General features: G+C 35.4%; 1 protein-coding gene across 2 annotated transcripts; it reads left to right on the forward strand.

The window, feature by feature from the left end:
- Positions 1-271: 271 nt before the first annotated feature.
- Positions 272-19466, forward strand: LOC306871413 (symplekin-like). Of its 2 annotated transcripts, none has more exons than XM_079419319.1 (27): positions 272-414; positions 2187-2287; positions 2391-2456; positions 2549-2602; positions 2697-2770; positions 3308-3434; positions 3528-3777; positions 6771-6941; positions 7029-7268; positions 7367-7518; positions 10117-10267; positions 10390-10618; positions 11430-11580; positions 11664-11899; positions 12731-12812; positions 12954-13067; positions 13150-13297; positions 13506-13666; positions 14763-14871; positions 14965-15065; positions 15595-15685; positions 15924-16025; positions 16493-16680; positions 16799-16975; positions 17676-17783; positions 18244-18444; positions 18536-19466. In XM_079419319.1, exons 2-27 carry the CDS (start codon positions 2189-2191, stop codon positions 18695-18697), a joined length of 3744 nt encoding a protein of 1247 aa, XP_079275445.1. In that variant the 5' UTR covers positions 272-414; positions 2187-2188; the 3' UTR covers positions 18698-19466. The 2 variants fall into 2 exon arrangements, with proteins under 2 accessions (XP_079275445.1, XP_079275446.1); XM_079419320.1 differs by having other exon boundaries at positions 18539-18927.
- The last annotated feature ends 980 nt before the right edge of the window (positions 19467-20446 follow it).

The raw sequence follows: 20446 nt of genomic DNA on the forward strand, positions 1-20446 counted from the left end.
ATACGTTTGATGACTGTCCCATGTCACCTAAGACTTTAGGGTCCTCAAGCTAAAAAATAAACCTAACAATAAACCAGTAACATGTTTTTTTAAGACAAATATAGTTTACCCCTTTAACCATATATTTGGTTATGTAATCTGTATGTCTATGTGCATGTTGTTTAAATTTGGTCTCAGTCTGTGGTATTGTTATAATGTTTAAATGTGATTAAAACAAAGACTACTGGAGAAAAAAAAAACTCAATTTCCCATGAACCTCGCGCTCAACCCCGGAAGTAGATTCTCCTCCTCTTAGAATGGTGCAAATGAATACCTTGCAGAAGTAACTGCTAGCACTGGTGAATTTGTAACAAAATTAATTATATGGATATGTAATTCCCAAGTGAGAAGTTATCACAAGAAAGCCTGCGTAAGGTAAAATACGTTTTGTGTTTTCTAACTATTTTTGTGCCTAAAATATCGCTTATTAGCGTCAGTGCTAACCGACAGGTTTTATTAATATGATTTTTATTTCCCCACATTTTATAGAATTTAAAATAATTTCTTTCAAGTGAGTTTAGGGTGATATTCATCATTTACTAAAGTTGCTATTTTAGGACAGCCAGAAAGCCTGTTTTATAAGATCAAGTAACGTTAATCTAGATATTATTATAGCCCGAGCTAGTATGTAGTCCTAAAAATAATTTCTGCACTTTTAACTGCATCATAAACAGTGTTTCCCATGTTTAAAGTATTTACTGGAGTAAGTCCCACTTATAACAGCTCATTCATTCATTCAAAACCTGATATTGTGTTTTCATTCGGTTTGAACATGTTTTCTTTTCACGCAAGTTTCAAAACATACGCCCACTGACATGTAATGTCATAATTTAAATTTGTCTTTTAATAAATTTACACATTTGAACCAGCAAATTATGCATGAGAAACTCTGGTGATGCTGAATAAAGTAGTGTACTTCCTGTTTACTGTCTAATGTGTAAGTAAACACCTAATTACAGTAATTTACCTCTTGAAATCCATAATGCACTAATATCTGTCTAATCTGTAATCAGAAGGTGTGATCATAAAACACAAGACACTGCAATAATATTTTCTGTCAATTTGTAACAGAACAGAGTGGTCCTGGTATTGAAGCCAATAATACCTAAAGAAATGTATAACAATTAAATGCACTTTGATGTACTGTAATGGCTGCGGTGTATTTCTGTAAGGTAAAAGTAGTGAGCATCTTGCAGAATTACTATTTTTGCCTAAATAACCTCATGGCTGAAATGGTAAACTTGCTGGCAATCTCTGCCATGATGGGTCTCTTGTTCTTCTTGTATTTATTTGTTTTGTGCAAGACACCACGTTAAACATTTTAACTAATAGATATCATTATCACTATACTTCCTGTTTATTAACGTACATGTTAGTACTACAAGTACAACTGTTTGTGTTGTACACAACACGTTTTCTGAAATGTTTAAATATGCAGATTGGGCATTATTAAATTAAATGTACACTAATTTGCATATATTTCCAAAACATGAATCCATATAATCCTGGATAAAGCCAGGTTTCTAAATTCATTTTGTTGGCATATTAGAGTTAAAGGTTTTTCAAGAGGGGTTTTAGATAGATATCTCTTTTCATCACTCCGAAAATACTATGACAAAATATTATATGAATCAGGCAAATTATACTGTATATGAACAAACCGCTCTGTTAACCTCCAGAATAAAACTGGAAAGTGTGACATATGTAAGTGCTGCTGAGATTTCTGGCTCAATTTGAGAAAATGGGCTTTAAAAATATGTATTGTAATTGAAATATACAGACAGATGAGATTAAATAAAATGAACACTTAATGTATTTTGGTTGTTTAATTTCAACTGATCTGAAATACGATATGTTAAGGGAGTAAAATCTCAGAAATGATCCATGCTGGGGGAAAAATGATTGCCTGTGATGTATTGCCTTTGGAGAGGTTTGATAAAATGATGGACAAAGTATTAAAACTACTGAGAAGGTAAGTACATATAAAGTGCATTGAATTATGAGAAGATATTACTTTAAATGATAGGTATAGTGAAAGTGAATTCTGAGGTTTATATGGAAATAGGCTCACTGTGAAATTGCGCTGACCTTTTCTTTTTTCATCTTTGTGAACCTTCTATGAAGACCTGTGATGCTCTTTTCTTTAGATATGGCGTCAGACATGGGAGAACAAGCACATGGTAGCATGGACTCCCAGTTATACAGCAAGGAGGAAGACACAGCCTTTGACATGACCACCAGCGAGAAGGTAACACAGTGGGCTATCATTACTAATAAGTAACTGCACTAGATATTGCTGTTTTTGTTTTTTGCAAATATGACATTTGGCATCAATTGTGTTTCTCCATCAGGTGGTGGAATTGCTAAACCAGGCAGCCCTCATCTCTACAGAGGAAAAGCTTATTGTTCTCAAACAGGTTTTGAAATCCTTTTTATATTGTCGTGAACAAAAATCTGATGTTTAATGATTATGATTTTGTAGTTCTGTTCTCTATCCTTTTATTAATAGGTGCAGGAGTTGATTATCAACAAGGACCCTTCATTGCTTGATAATTTTCTGGATGTAAGCACCGTATCTTCACCAGCTTGTGTAAGTAAGTAGAGGAGCCGACACAGGAATTACATTCACACTTTCTGCTTTTATCCATCCTCTACAGGAAATCATCGCATTTCAGACTGATAAGTCAATTGAGGTGCGAAAGTTTGTGATCGGGTTCATTGAGGAGGCATGGTGAGTACTGGCTGATCTAACATACAGGTCAGTCCATCCCAAGTGGTCCAAAAACTGTAAAGTTGGTTGGAATCTCAAACTCAAAATTGCTAGAGCAGGATGCTACCATAGTGGACTTATATCTGTAAACATCTAACCTTCTTGTCTGGTAACTTCTCAATCCGAAAGTAAAAAATTGCACTTTCTTGCCCCCCTAAAAAATTAAGGTGAGTCTCAAATTGTAAATGTTCTGCATGCACACTCAAACCCATCCCATTATGGAAGTGGAAAAAAATAACATTTGTTGTGGGCCAAGACACAAAGATGGCTACGGTATTTAAACCAAGTAAAACAAAATAAAAAAATGGTGTTTTTTTAAATACAATATATAGAGATAATCACTCAATTAAAATAAAGGAAAATAAAAATGGTCAAGTAACCTCCACTGGACCACTTAGAGATAGACTGACCCATACTCCACTTTATTACAAAATTCTTTCCAATACTTAATACACTCTTCATGACCAGTCCTTAAAGAGTTGTCTCTCGTTTATACAGTAAAAGAGACAGCGAGCTTCTGCTGAGGCTGATTGCCAACCTGAACATGCTGATGAGAGATGAGAGTGTGAATGTGGTGAAGAAGGCCATTCTGACGCTCACTCAGCTGTACAAAGTGGCTTTACAGGTATCATTAGTTTTCATTTAAATATACAGTATTCATTGTTTGGCTGGGCTGATATTTTTAAGTGTGTGACATGTTCTGTATTTGTTCTGTTAGTGGCTGGTGCGCACTAAGAGTGTCTCGGACATGCAGGAGGCATGCTGGGATATGGTGACCCAGATTAAAGAGGATGTTCTGGCATTGCTGGACTCCGATAACGACGGAGTTCGCACTCACGCCATCAAATTCACAGAGTCCCTCATCATCACTCTGTCACCACGGACACCTGACTCTGACACGCCCAAGAAACAAGAGGGAGACATCAGCCTGGATAAAATCCCCAAAGACCACACGTATATTCGATATGGTAGGAGCAGAATCACATTTTTAATCACGATTTTGTATTGTTTTTTTTTCTTTTCATTAATGTTTAATAGGGCTGCAAAATTAATCAAAATAATACCAAAATAACAATATGGCTTGCAATATTGTGATTATCGTTTTAATTAAATATATGCCCCCTGTTTGAGTGAAGTGCGGCACGCACGCATCTCCTGAATCAGTATTTTCAGTAGCTCAGAGTGGCTCAGTTTGCTGTAACTGCTGCTCCGCTCACACTCATCCCTGCATTTGAGTTTGGGTTGCTTATTACATGCAACATGCACCAACCCTCTTCACTTAAAATGAGATGTGCTTAGAAATTAACTGTTGCCAGCAAAGGTCAAGCTTTAAGGGCTCCCTGTGGTTTTACGACAAAATAAAAACTTAATGGTTTAACATTTGAAAATTAAGATAATCATAAATATTAATATTGTAATTTTACAATTGTACTCTAAATAAAATGATTGTATTGTTTTTCTTAAGTACTTGATTTTTTAAATGTTTTTCAGTGAAACTGCAATAGTAATATTTATTTGGTAGTAATATTTAGAATTAATAATAATAATAACAATAATTACTAATATTATTGCTATTTAATTGTCACATTGATAAATAATCACACATTTTAGGTTTGGTAACACTTTATTTTAAGGCAGTGGTCTCAAACTCAATTCCTGGAGGGCCACAGCTCTGCAGAGTTTAGCTCCAAATCACAGGACTTGTGGCCCTCCAGGAATTGAGCTTGAGACCAATGTTTTAAGATGTCCTTGTTACATGTAGGGCTGGACGATATGGCCAAAATTTATATCACGATATATTTCTTAATTTCGGTCGATACGATATAATTCCGATATCGATATGAACTCTATTTTAAAAAAGCCTAATAAAAACTGCCAAGAATGGCCGCAACAGATGTCTGTACCTACAAACTTATGAAAAATAAATTTGCCAAATCTATGAAACCTCCTCCTATAAAACTACATATTTTATATAAAAAATAAAAACACAAATAATATTCACCTTTTATTTGTATTTAGCCTTCATACAAACAAGAAATGTGAAATCACTGTCAAATAAACATCTCAGACTCACCTTATTAATATTAATATCTTTAACTTCAAGCTATAGGCTAACATGCATTACAGTCAAAAGTTTTTGAACCGTAAGATTTTGAAAGAATTCTCATCCAAAATACAGCAAAAACAGTAACATTTTGAAATATTTTTGCTATTTAAAATAACTGTTTTCTGTTTGAATATATTTTAAAATGTAATTTATTCCTGTGATTTCAAAGCTGAATTTTTAGCATCATTACTCCAGTCACATGAGAAATCATTCTAATATTCTGATATACTGCTCAAAAAACATTTATTGTAATGTCGAAAACAGCTAAGTAGAATTTTCTCAGGTTTCTTTGATGAATAGAAAGTTCAGAAAAACAGCATTTATCTGAAATACAAATCTTTTGTAACATTATAAATGTCTTTATCAATCACTTTTGATCAATTTAAAGCTTCCTTGCTAAATAAAAGTATTAATTTCTATCATTTCTTTCCAAAAAATAAAAATAAATTATACTGACTTTAAGGTTTTGAATGGAATAGAGTATAAATGTAACAAAAGCTTTTTATTTCAGATAAATGCTGATCTTTGGGTCTTTTTATTCAAAGAATCCTGAAAAATATGTACTCAACTGTTTTAAATATTGATCATCAGCATATTAGAGTGATTTCTGAAGGGTCATGTGACACTGAAGACTGGCGTAATGATGCTGAAAATGTAGCTTTGATTACAGGAATAAATTACATTTTAAAATATATTCAAACAGAAAACAGTTATTTTAAATAGTAGAATATTTCTAATTTTTACTGTTTTTGCTGTACTTTGGATCAAATAAATGCAGGCTTTGTGAACAGATGAGACGTTTTAATGGTAGTGTAGGCTGATTGTTCTTATAGATTGAAACAAATGTGCTTCAGCCAGGATAAAGAGTATGAATAGTGCTCTGAGTTGCTGCAGAAAACCAAAAAAAAATTGAGCAACAACAAAAGCATGTCGCTTGAGACGGGCTTATTCTTGAAAATGCAATCTGATTCTCTGCCAGCAGGAGGCGCTGTGAGAGCGGCAGATCTAGCGGTATTCCCGGTAACGGCTGTAATCAAAGCAGCTCCGCTCATGAACGCGACTTTATCAGATCAAATGAAAATGTCATCGAAACTTTTCTGAGGACAGTCGGTTCCCTTCAGAGATACATTCATATAAAACACCCGCGACGCGTTTTGATTTTGAAACGTCTAGTGCTCATGTTTATTCAACAAAATCAAACGCCACAAATAAATCAATATATGAGAAACACTGGTAATGTATATCGAAATATCGGAAATGTGTTTAAAAATCATATCACCGTTATTGAAAAAAATTATATCGCGATACATATTGAGATTGAATTATTGTCCAGCCCTAGTTACATACTTACTATTATAATAACAATAAATTATGCATAATTACATGCAAGTAACCCTAAAACAAATCCAAATCCTAATCCTAACCATATAGTAAGCACATGTAGTTCATTAATATTACTCAGTACTTACATGTATAATTACACTGTAACAAGGACACCTTAAAATAAAGCTTTTTTGTATTAGATCATTTTTCATATTTTAATGTTTTTATTTAGTAACAATAAAAATAATAATCATTATTAATAGTCTTATTTTTTTATTTAAGTCATATTTATATATAATAACAATAATGACAAATTTAGCAGCCAAAAACAGCAAACCTGGAATTGTATTTTTTCTCACAATTTTTATCCGAAAAATCACAGTTTTTTTTTTCTTTTTTTTTGGACCCCCCCAAAGCGTACTGCCCTAATGTCAAGACTTTTAAATGTTTTACAGAAACATTTTCATTCTTTATTTTTGCTTCCATTTCTTCTCTCCTTATCTTCTTCACTTCCTCCTGTCCTGCTTTAAGACACTTTGTGTGAAGAGGGAAAGTTGGCTCTGGAGCAGTTGTTGAAGTTTATGGTGCACCCTGCCATCTCCAGCATTAATCTCACCGCTGCACTGGGATCACTGGCTACGCTGGCCAGACAGCGGCCCATGTTCATGTCTGAGGTGGTGCAGGCATACGAGACGCTACATGGTGAGTTCCGTCCACTGACATTATTCAGAGTCGAACACAAATCTACTACTTTCTTTTGTTCTTAATCTGTTTTGTTGTGCTCCCCAGCTAACTTGCCCCCGACTCTGGCTAAGTCTCAAGTGAGCAGTGTGCGCAAGAACCTGAAGCTGCACTTGGTCTCGGTGCTGAAGCACCCCAGCAGCGTGGACTTCCAGGGCCAGATTTCCACTTTGCTGCTGGACCTTGGCATGTCTCAGAGTGAGATCATCCGCTGCACGCCAGCCATCATACAGCCCCGTAAGAGACTCCACCAAGAGCCCTATGTTGAGGGCAAGAGGATCAAGATGGGTGAGTTGTTGTTTTAATGAGCTGGGTGGGTCATTGTTGTGGGTCAGTTGTTGGCATTGATTGACTGAAGAGGAATAATGCCTTGTTTGTGCTTGCAGAGGCCACTCTAGGGGAGGATGATGACGATAAAGAAGAACCAGCTCCAGTCGTCACCCCAAAACCATCCTCCTCCGCTGGCACCCAATCAGCCATCGATCTTACTGCTGAGTTCCTGTTGCCTCTGCTGAACCCAGAGAATGTGGCCAACCTGGTGTGTACTATGGTTAAGCTAAGCTTTTGTTTGTCTTTAAATGCTGAAATAATAATAATTTTAATAATTAATAAGTTGTTTAATGTTTTATTTAAAAAAAATATATAAATAAATGAATACATTTTAAACTATTTATAAAAAATTAAGATAAAAATATTAGTACAAATTTAAAGTATTTTAAAATGTAAAATATTCATATTTAATAATTATAGTATTGTATTTTGCGCTACAACTTACAATGCAAATATGTCTCAAATTCTTAATTTACAAACATTAAAAAGCCTAAAGATTTGTTTTGGTGGAAAACTGCAGGAAGATCTTTAAGTATGTTTAGTTGATGCATCTCGCTATAAATATGGTAAAATGCTAAAAAGATTTTAAAAGAAAAGAAAAGAAAAAATGATACATATGTGAAAATATAAGGATCCTGGTGCATGTTTCTAAATGCACATAATAAGCAACATGCAACAACAGGGTTTGCGTGGGGTAGTATTTTCTGCAAACCGAGTCACTCTGAGACACTGAAAACACAGGAAGTGTGTAAATGAACACAGTGCCATGCTTTAATCTCAGACAGGCAGCATAAAAATAAAAAATAAATCAGTATTTTTTTTATACCTGCAATCTCAATTTAATTTGAATTAATTGTGCAGTCCTGCATTCATTTATTTTAATTTTAATATTTTTTTAAATGTCATTTATTATATTTTCATCAACTCATAAACCCCCTGCAGTGTCCTAGTGCAGAGTAGAGCCCTGCATTTCGGCCCGGGCCCCGACTTTTTTATGCCTCTAGGGCTGGGCTTCGGGCCAATTTTCACGTCATAGTTCAGACGCGGGCCGGGCCTCGGGCCTGTTTTGGGTTTCTCCTTATTTTTATATTGTAGACATCCATCGATTAGTGATGAAAATAATTGCCGCGCTGGTGGAAACAACAGGAGACCGTGCCGCGACTGAGAGCAGCTCGATGGTGTTTAGTGTCCCGCAGCAGCAGCGTGCGCAAGTGACTTCAGCGCAGCGGAATAGTTCTGCGTTCAAATGCACGCAATAGGCTAAAGCTTGCTGCAAAACCCCAGCAAACATAACCATGAATGTGTCTGCGGGAAATAGTAAGGAGATATTTGAATTATTTACTAATAAACTAATGTTTTCTGAGTCTGTGTGGCAAGGATGAAGTTGCTGATCCTGACTCACCGTCTCCTCATTAGACGCGCCTTTAGAGAGAAATGCATCTTTATTGATTATGATTAAGATTATAATAAAAGAGTTTTTGTTTTCAATTTTTTTATTTCGCTAATTGATAATTTAAAGCTTTCTATAGATATATTTATCATGTCTGTGAGGCATGTATTCGCTCAGATTCGGTTCATTTTTGTGAAGCGCTCCTGTTCAAGACGGCAGAAAGTTTGTTTTATAAAAGCACTACGTTTTGTTGGTATTGTGAGTGCACACAAATACAAGTAGCCCCTTTACAGGTCCGAATGATGTATTACTCTTATCAAAAAAATAAATAAATAAATGACGGCGTAGGCTATTTTAATTTGTTTCCACTGAAAACAATGCAAGTGTTTGTGCTGGTGCCTGTCCTGCAGAGCGCGCTTTAGCTTCCACTCTCAGCACAAACTTAGATATAGGCTAGCGCATATTATTATTATAGCGCAGCTTTAACGTTTAAACATTGTTATATGCTTGAACTGTTTTAGTATATCTATAGATTTTATTTTAGGCAAGCCGTGATGGTATGAGAAGGCTAAATTGATCAAACATAGGCTATGATCAGCTCATGCCGCTGGTCGCTTGGTCGTTACTTTAAAAAAACTAAAACTTATAAGCTATTTATCGAACAAAAATGCTCCAAACGTTTTTCTAAATTAACTTAATAAAAAAAACAAAACGAAATATAATAATTTTGCCATTACACACAAAACTGAACTATTTTAATAGCCGAAACAGTAGTATAAACTGTTTTAGGAGAAGGGGATAAAAAGACGAGCTCGGGTCGGACACGGGCCAGTAATTCTGATAAGCTGTCGGGCGTGGGCCGGGCTAGGGCCTGAGCGTCTCGGGCCAGGGCTGGGCTAGGTAGGGCCTAAATTTGAGGCTCGTGCAGGGCTCTAGTGCAGAGGTATTCAACCCAGTTCCTGGGAACCCACTATCCTGAAGAGTTTAGCTACATCCCTAATCAAATGCGCCTGAAGCGGCCAATCAAGCTCATCAAGACTGCTTGAAACTTGCAGGCAGGTGTGCTGAAGCCGGTTGGAAATAAACTTTCCAGGAGAGTGGGTCCCCAGGAGCAGGGTTGAAGACCTCTGTCCTAGTGAACTCTGTTTGGTAAAATGCTGGTGTAGAGAAAAACCTGTTCCCAAGCATGCATAATAACATCAGTTTGCCCATTGTGGGACTTTTTGAGAAGATCCAAAAACAATAATAATTTAAATCTAAATCAAAAGACTAAATATAAACAGTAAGTATATATTATGCAAAAAAAATATTTGTCAAAAAATCTGGGAAGTGTGATGAGTAGCACACAGTCTTACTTATTACTATAACTTATATGTGTGTTAATTTAGACATTTTCTACATTTTGTCCCAATGCAGGTGCTCATCAGTATGGTTTACCTGCCTGATATGATGCCGGCCTCTTTCCAGGCCACCTACACACCTGTAGAATCGGCCGGCACTGATGCTCAAATCAAACATTTAGCTAGGCTGATGGCCACACAGATGACTGGGGCTGGACTGGGACCAGGTGAAGGGATAAAGAGATAAACTCCTTTAGTTTTTGTTAGCACAGCTGTAAAGACTGTGACAGGGTTTGTGTAGCGTAACATTACATGATGTACATCATCTCTTCACTCTGCTCCTGCACAGGGCTGGAGCTATGTAAGGCTCGAGATGAAGAGGTGAAGGAGGAAGACAGTGGAGCGGGTGAGTCCAGCTCCAAAGACCCTCTAATCATCCGCAAAATATCTGCTGTGTCCCTGGGTCAAGCCATCTCAGTGGTGGGGGCGCAACCAGCTGCCTTCAAGAGCCCTGTCACTGAAGAGGCACCTCAGATCAAGAAGCTTCCTGAGCCCATACTGCCCACCACACAGCCCAAGTAAGAGTACAACCATACACACAAAGAGTTTTAAATATGAAAATAAATATTAGCTGTTCTAAAACCTAATGAGCTGCCCTAATCTCTATGGCACACCTGGACTTTAGCTGTTTTGGCGTCCGGTGTAGACACGGTGAATGGCAGCATCCTAACTAAAACACAATCTCATAAGAAACTGATTTGGAGCTATTACCAAAGGCAGAAACCCAAATAGTGCTAGTCAAGTGGAGCATGCTAAGGTTGTGACTCGCTGCATTTGCAGTTTAGAATTGCAAGATAATAGTGTGATACTCTGAAAAACAAAAAACTTAGCATACACAAATATTGGGTAAATACTTTTATTATTTTTAATAAAAAATAATAATAATAATTTGTTACATTTATATAGTGCTTTTCTGGGTACTCAAAGCGCTTTACGTGAAGGGGGGGGTCTCTTTGTTTTTGTTTTTTAATAGACTTTTTAGTTTTTCCAAGTTATTTTCATAGTTTAGCCTACATTCCCACTATTTTGACTCTTCTGCATCTAAAATAATAAAATGATTAAAAAAAGAAATATGCTGTGATAATTGTACTGTAAAAAATATTTAATAAAAAAATTTAGTTCACTTTAAAATTGCAGTAGTAATATTAGTTTCATAATTTCTCATTTTTCAAAAGTTAAACACCCAAACTTTTATTTTGGTTTGCTTGCCAAATAGATGTTTGCCATTTCAGAGCCAGGCACAGCACTGTGTTCATTCATGTGCAAATATAAATATTTGTTTTGATTGATTGTTTCTTTTTGTTTTCCTCCCCATTCACCTTTATTCAGAGCTCCAGGTGCCAGCGGTAGAAAAAAAGTGTTCAAATTGGCTGATGTGGTGCAGCCGTTTTCAGAGGCTCAGATAGAGAAACTCACCAACATGGCCATCAGACGGATCCTCCAATCAGAAAAGGCCATTGCACAGAGTGGGATGTCCCATGTGAGTCTGCTTTTGGGTGCTTGCTACCTCAGCCACTTTATCTTTTCTACTTAGTCCGCATCTCTGTTTTAATCTTTTCCCAGGTCCGTGTGAAGTTGCTTGCACGGTTGGTGACCCAGTTTGAGGGTGGGAAGAAAAATGACTTGTTGCAGTTTATTTTGGAGGATATGCGAGGTAGAAGTGAGCTGGCCTTTTCTCTGCTGTTCCACGAGTACAATGAATACCTGAGTCAGCAGGCCTCGGGTTCTCTGGACAGCTATGAACTCTGTCTGTTCACACTGCTCTCCGGCCTGCAGGAGAAACCTGAGCAGAGGGATGGGTGAGAATCACCTCATAACACCACAAATTATTAATCAACATGATACAATCTGTGAATAAAAATAATTCATCAGAATGTTAAAGGTGCAATTTTTTTTCCGCTCGCAGATATGGCATGACTCTCGCATACGTTAGGAGAGTCTCGATGAATCCCTTTGACCTCAAATGCTTATTTAAAGTCCTCTCTCAGTTAATATTTCAATAGTTTAACACATTTGCATGTTAATGGTTCTCTGTTGGTAAATGGTCACGTGGCATGCAAGTAAATATGTAAAATATTTAATGTTTTTAGTATTTAGTATTATTTATTTATTTTAATTTTACATTTTTATATTTAATTATTAGCTTAATTAACTCTCAAACTCCAGTTTGGCAGACCCTGTCATGAATTGTACCGCCTTTATCTTTGAATGGGTATCATTTAAAGATGCCTAATGTGTAACTATTTTTTAATTTTTGGTTAAAATTGTAGTAATCTACTAATAAAAGTGCATATTTTATTTCTTGTAAGTTCACCATTTTAAATTTCCTTCATTAGTTCATTTTAATTGTCCTACAGTGGGACGAATTAATATTTAAAAGTACAAATATTCCAGGTAGTTTTTCAGTTAATGAGATAATGAAATCTACATCAATAAGAACTGATTTCCAAAATGGTTTTGGATGGAGTTTAACATGTCACGCCGCAGGACATTTGAATTTCCCGAATGTATTTCATATGAATTTGCCAGCTGTACACAAGTTTGGTGCTTGTTTAATATGAACTTATAAAAATGTGTATTTTAATATGTTTAAAATTTTTGTAACTATTCCTGAATTTCATTTATCTCAGGCTTTTCACCAAGCTTGTGTTGGAGGCTCCGGTCATTACAGACTCGGCACTGGAGGTTATTCAACGTTACTGTGAGGACGAGGTCAGCCACTACTACTAAGTTTCTGATGCCATCATGTATACAGTGTTTTCTTCTCGACAAGCAGCGTGTCATCATCTGCATATACATTAACATATAAAATGTTCTTGTAAGAAACTCTTATGTTCCATATTTGTCTTTCAGTCACGTGTTTACCTGGGCATGTCCACATTAAAGGAGCTTATCCTCAAACGCCCCTCCAGACAGTACCAGTACCTCAATGTCCTTCTAAACCTCAGCTCTCACGAAAAAGAAAAGGTTAACCTCTAAGCATCTGTCATTCATTATTTCAATAATTAATTTCATAGCAGTATAATAACAAATCCCCACTGATGTTCAGGTGCGGTCCACTGCTCTCAGCTTCATCAAGCGCATGTATGAGAAGGAACTTCTGAAGGACTGCATTGAGAAGTTTGCTCTCACATACATGCAGTTTCTGGTTCACCCAAACCCACCTTCTCTTCTGTTTGGAGCAGGAGAGGATACAGGTTCAAAGACATTTCCTAGTCTTCAGATCTATAACTTTTTTTATATATAATTAAGTAGATTCATAGTGTACGTGCTCATACTTGTGTAATAAATATACTTTAATTTAGAAAGTAACTTGATACTGTGATAAAGTAGTGTAAAATGAACTCTCTAGTGTACTGTGCCCTAAAACACTGTTGACTTTATTCCATCCTTCTGTGTCTTCAGAGGTGGCGGCTCCCTGGACAGAGGAGACAGTGCGGCAGTGCCTTTACCTCTATCTCTCCCTCCTTCCCCTCAACCATCGTCTGGTGCACGAGCTGGCTGCTGTCTACACCGAGGCCATCGCTGACATCAAACGCAGTGTGCTCAGGGTCATAGAACAGCCTGTAAGACCTTCTCGTCCACTAATGCCTCTCATCCAAAACTGAATTTTTTCGAATGGGTTTTTTCTGTCTTATTATCCTGCTGATTTGAGGTTTTTATTTAATTTTATTTGTTTGCGTACATGTCATGTGCACTAAAATAGCATGGGAACTGAACAGAACTAAATCACGCTATTTACCTTGTTGCATGTGGCTTTGGGAAAGGGGGCGTTCTGATTTCTTGTATTGCCTAAAAATTTGTGGACACTGTTGTGGGTCATTGTTTTTATTTTATTTTGAATGCATATATTTGTTAAAAGGTTATTTTGTCAGTGTTTTAGGACTACACTACAGTGTTATTTTAGTAATAATTATATACTATTGTAGTTATGAATATTTTGAATTAGCATTTATTTAAAAATAAAATCGGTTTATTTTTTGAATTTTCATTTTAGTTTTATGTGCTTCCATCATTATTTAGCTTTAATTCAGGTTTATTTCAGTATTTCATCTATATTTATTTCAGTTTGTCTATATTTTGTCTATATTTTTATTTCAGCTTTATTTCAATTAACCAAATTTTTTAATAGTTTTAATTTGAGTTAATAACATCATTGTATACTAGCATAAAACTGGCTTCACAGTTAACTACAGAAGAGGATTAGGGCCAAGCAATAATAAAAAAAATAAAACCATTTTGAGATTAAAGTCGTTAAATTTCGAGAAAAAAGTCGAGATAAAATGTTGAGATTAAACTCGTTAAATTTTGAAAATAAAGTCATTATGTTTTGAGAAAACTCATTCAATTTCGAGAAAGTCGAGAAAAACACTCGTCATGTTCATTTCATCTCGTTGTATTTCGACTTTGTTCTCGAAATTTAATGAGTTTTTCTCTCTAAACATAACGACTTTATTTTTGTAATTTAACGAGATTAATCTCAACATTTTTATCTTTTTTCTCAATTTAAACGACTTTAATCTTGAGATGGTTTTATTTTTTATTATTGCTTGGCCTTAATCCTCTTCCGTAGTTAACAGATGTGGACTAAAAGAGGAAAAAAACTCTAATTTTGATTGCATTTAAAACATTTCATTTATTTTTTCATAAATGTTTTTATAGATAAGAGGAATGGGAATGAGCTCTCCTGACCTGCTGCTGCTGGTGGAGAACTGTCCTAAAGGAGCAGAGACGCTGGTCACTCGCTGTCTGCACATACTCACTGATAAAGGTATGTGTGTGTGTGAATTAGAGAAAGTTAATGTGTCTATATGCATCTCTGTATAGTAAATATTGACCTTTGTGGGTTGTTTCGTGTTCACAGTGCCTCCATCTCCTGATCTGGTGGAGAGGGTGAGGGATCTTTATCATAAGCGAGTGCCAGATGTTCGTTTCCTCATCCCAGTTATCAATGGCCTGGAGAAGGTTTGCCTCATGTCATCTGACCTACTTAAAAATAAATATTTAAAATAAAATAATTAATCACACAGATTTCTTTAATTAATCACAGTTAGTTGCATGTAACATTGAAATTTACAAACACAATTACATTTGATCTGCAAATTAATGTGGAAACAACATAAGTTCAAAAGAAATATCTGATATTTTTAATATTTTTAATGGCATCTTTTCATTTAGTTATGTCAAAGAAGGCAAGTATCGCTGATATTGATGCCTTTTATGATTTTTTCCACTTTCTGGGTATAAAATTAGTAATTATAACTAGTCATCATTAGAGTATAATTGAAAGCCAGACCTAAACTGCAAATGACTTGTTTTATATTTTATTTCTTATGTGAAAAATGAAAAGATGAATCTCTGTTGTTTGTAGTAATTAACTTTTAACATGTTAATCACATCTACCCCTAAATTTAAAATTGGCACGGCTTGATTAAAGGTGAGAAGTGATCTTTGAAGACGGCATTCATATTGGTATCTTGATTGTGTTGAACAGAACGAGGTGATCCAGGCTCTACCCAAACTCATCAAACTCAATCCCATCGTGGTGAAGGAGGTGTTCAACAGACTGCTGGGCACTCAACACAGTAATACCTGCTTATTCTCTTGTGCATGTGTGCTGCTACTGATGAAACAAATTAAGAAAAATAATTAAATATATACATACATACATATATATTTAGCTTATATTTATATATAGCTTTCTTATATTATGTATTATAGTTTTGACGAAAGCTTCTTTTCAGAATGATGTCTTTTAAATGTAATTTTTTTGCTTTAGATCAATAGAATTCTGGTGAACTTAATTGTTTGTCTGTTCTGTAGGTGAGGGCAGTTCCTCCATGTCTCCGGTCACTCCTGGAGAGCTCCTCATTGCCTTACACAACATTGACTCCTCCAAGTGTGACATGAAGTCAATCATCAAAGGTACTATCTCTCATTCATTTGTGAGTCCCTGCACATAAATCCAACCTTTTGCATCTTTTTCTTTCAGTAAATATATATTAAGACTGGCAGAAAAAAAAAACTATGGTGAAATATTTGTTGTTATAAAAACTATTTTTTGTATTCTGTAAATTTTATACTAATATGGCCTGGTTATAATTACTCATTTTATCCCCAGAATTTGAAAAAAAAAAAGAGAAAACATTTTATAAAATTAAACATTTTAAAATATATAAAATACTGCCTATATTTATATATATAACCTCTAGTTTAATTAGTTAAAGTTATTGTAGTTCATATTTTTTTTATACAATTAAATATATTAATAATCAAAATGTAAATGGCTCCAACATAGTGGGAACTCTGTCACTGCCTCTTTGCTTTCCTTGTCATTCTTTTTAATGTTTTTTTTTTCATAAGTTTCCATGTTGTTTTCTTTTCCTCTGTAGCCACTAACCTGTGTTTTGGGGAGAAGAATGTGTACACCTCTGAGGTGCTGGCTGTGGTGATGCAGCAGCTGATGGAGCAGACCCCTCTCCCCATACTGCTGATGCGTACGGTCATCCAGTCCCTCACTATGTACCCTCGCCTGGCCGGTTTCGTCATGAACATCCTAGCCCGACTCATCCTCAAACAGGTCAGTGCACTGAACCCTTTATCATTGATCACTATCGATGCAAGTTCTCATACGTAATCTCATCATACTCATCTCTCATTGTAATCTTTTGCTGATTGACTTTTGATTGATTATACAGGTGTGGAAGTATCCTAAAGTGTGGGAGGGCTTTGTAAAGTGCTGCCAGCGCACCAAACCCCAGTCCTACAATGTTCTCCTCCAGCTGCCTCCACCACAACTGGCTAGTGTGTTTGAGCGCTGCCCGGAGATGAGGGATCCCCTCCTACAGCACGTTCACTCCTTCACCCCTCACCAAGTGTGTATCACAAAACTTGCAGGTTTTATCCCAAATAGGTGCTATCTGGGAAATGAATGATCAGTGAGACCTGTCATCTGTATATACTGTGTACACCTGTGTTATTGTCAACTGAAACTATTAAAAACAGTTGAAATTCATTCAAACGAAGCTGAAATAATAATAAATATGAATGAAAATTAGAAATGTTAATAAAATACAAAAAAAACTTGGTCAAAATAAAAAGACAAAAGCACATATAATGACTAAAGCTAAAATTAAATTGAATACTGAAAATATAAAAACAAAAGCTGATTCAAAATATTAATATGTACTAATATTGTAGTATTTTATAATATTATAAATTGCATTTATAAATGTTAACATGTTAACAAAAACAATTTCTAAAACCAACTAAAATTGAAAAGGACATAAAAGAAGTTTTTAATTAATTTAATATTTATTATAATATTTATAAATGTTATGGAAAAACATTTATGTATACCATTATTATTATTATTTTAGAGGATACATGAAACACGTACAGTAAAAATATTTTTTTCATTGTATTATAATGCAATTTCAAAACATGGATATGAATAGTAGAGAGAGGAACATCTTTTAGAAGAGAAAACCTGTTACCTGTAACTTATTAAACCTGTTATACATTTTTGCTTCTAAATGATTTTGATTTATGCGTGTTGTTTTATTGTTTCTGTAGCAAGCCCACATTCCAGCATCTATAATGGCCGTTTTGGAGGCTAACAACAGGAAGCCAGAACCAGAACCACAACCTGAACTTCATCCAGAAATAATAGAAGAGAGAGAGGTATGTTGCAATTAAAGGGAAGTAGTCATAGATCTTTTCTTCAGTTCTGTGATGTACCGTATATCCGAGTGTCACAGACTATCAAAAGAAGACAACATGTAGGTTGGTTTTATGATTCTAATCACGGGTTGATGATTTGCATTTGGAGATGTGGACGTTACTCTCAAAGGTGAATGCAAGCTTGCAGTCGATAATGAAGGGGTTGGTTTAGGCAGACTAAATGACTGGAGAAGTCTGACACATACGTCACCATTGAGAAGTCTTTCATTTTCACTGGAGTTATGACATTCTAATTAAATTTTTAATTATCAGAATTGCCAGTTATCGACCACATAAACTGGTTATTATATGTCGGTCAATCTCTACAACATACAACGAGCATTACAGAAATTAGTTGGATGTTCATGACTTTGGATAATCCACCAATAAAATGCTTTCTTTCCCACTTATGTTCATTAAGGTGCTAGTACCAAAGCATATATCAATGCCTGCACCAGAATCACAAGCAGAACCTCCAGCCCCGACTCCCATAGTGTTTACTGAACCACCACCACCTCAACAACAACTACAGATCCCAGCCAGGAGGGAAGAAGAAGAACCCATGGAGCAAGGAGAGACAGATCATGCTGCTCTGGAGGTCACGTCTGAAGCCGCACCGCAGGTAAAACATTATCATCATCATCATTCATGGCACCCATGCAGACCAGTACAAGAGTGAATAGCACTGGCTGACTAATGACTTTAACCTTCAGCAGAAGGAGGTGTCTGAGGAGGCTTCACAGTCCGACTCCATTTCAGAGAAGACAGAGGAACCCATGGAGGAGTCAGCTGCGATGCCTGTGGATGCGCCTGACCAACCCAAAGATGAGTCTGAGGATGTGGTTCCAGAAGCAGACGAAAGCAGTGCGGACTGATGCCAAGTGAAATGAGACTGAATGAATGCACTGACTCTGAGAAGATGTCTCATTCTATATTGCTTTGTTCAGTGTACTATGTATCTGTAAGTTAGAAGTAAAAATGAAATGGAATATTTTGGTTAATTTCTTTAGAGTTTATGACTTGTTCAAATTACTTGGAAAATAAGTGGATTTTGTATGTGCCACAATGTTTTCATTTCTAGAATAAAATGCAATATCCAACCTGTAAAAATGAAAAACAAATCTCTGGTATCTGTACTTCAATCTCTCGTTATTATGTTCATTTTGACAACATTTGGCAGGGAGTAATTTTGCTTGATTACTGTACTTAAGTATTATTTTAGGGTATTTGTACTTTATTCAAGTACAATTTAAAGTGACTACTTGTAATTACATTTCTGAAGGAAAAACAGTACTTTTTACTCCCTACAATTTTACTTCAAATAGAAAATCACTCGTTACATTTTTCCATTTTTTATTTTATCTTACATTAAATATGGTACATGGACGCTCAAACATGCACGCTAATGAGGTTTGTTTTTATGCATCAAGCTCATCGTTTCAGCTTCGGTTATAACTTTCATCAGGCAAATTTCTGGCTTCAAAATTTCTTTGGCATCAAATGTGAGGAAGCATATTAAAGTAGCTAAGTTTATTCATTATTTTTGAATGTTCTGATGTTCTGTAGCCATTAGCTGTCTGTGTACTTTATTTTAGTAGCTGAATGCACAAGACAGAGTGCAAATAAAATCAGTGATAAGAATTGAAAAACAAGTCATGTTTAATGGCCATGATTACTTTTCAAATTAGATGTTACAAAAATCTCCAAAAAGTGTGTGAATGACCGCGTGTTATATTAATTTTTAAATCACGGTTAGTGATGTTGATGTTCTTGCATGGGAGTCGATAAGTTGTTTTATGATCATATATTGAGTAACAATTAGGACTGTCAATGAATTATTATTTAATCTAAATAATTACATGATTTGCTCATTAATCTAATTAGCAGTAAAAATTATATATCAATATTTGCTGGAGAAAAAAAACTCCAATAAATGCCCCAAATAAACATTTAAAAGAAGAAGAATTGTTACAGCCAGGGGTGTTAGGTAAACGACACAAAAAGGCAATATATTGTATGTTTTTAATTCTGTTACTCATCTTTAATTCAACTCAATTTCTTATATCCTGTCTGGAATATATTTCTGGCCACTGCATCATATCTGGCTCATTAAATGGATTCTCCTCCCAAAAATTCTAATTCTTTCATTTACTCACCTTCATGCCATTCCAGATGTGTGTTGCTTTCTTCAGATCAACACAAAGATTTGAATGCATATAATGCAAGTGTACGGGACCGTTTTAAAAACCACAAAGTGAACACAATGGTAAAGTGAAAAAAAATAAAATACATATTTGTATATTTCTTACACAAGCCTATTGTTCCACTTAAGAACAAATCAGTAGGGGATGTATGGGTTACTGTTGTCTTCCCTTTGTGTAGTTTTTGTAGAATCATCTTTGCACATGCCGTATATACATTATATGCAGAAAGATATTTTTATACTCTTAGTTCATGTTCATCTGAAGACAGTCGTATACAGATGGGGTGGCATTAAGGTGTAAAAGTATGGATTTATTTTTGTGTTCCACTGAGCTGCATTTTAATTGTTGTTGTAGATAGATGTGTTTGTCATAGTCATTGCTTTTTGTTTTCTCCCTTTAATCAAACCTTTGCATGTCAAA

The sequence above is a fragment of the Barbus barbus genome (genome assembly GCF_936440315.1).
Source record: "Barbus barbus genome assembly, chromosome: 6".
In the NCBI taxonomy this organism is placed as follows: Eukaryota; Metazoa; Chordata; class Actinopteri; order Cypriniformes; family Cyprinidae; genus Barbus; species Barbus barbus.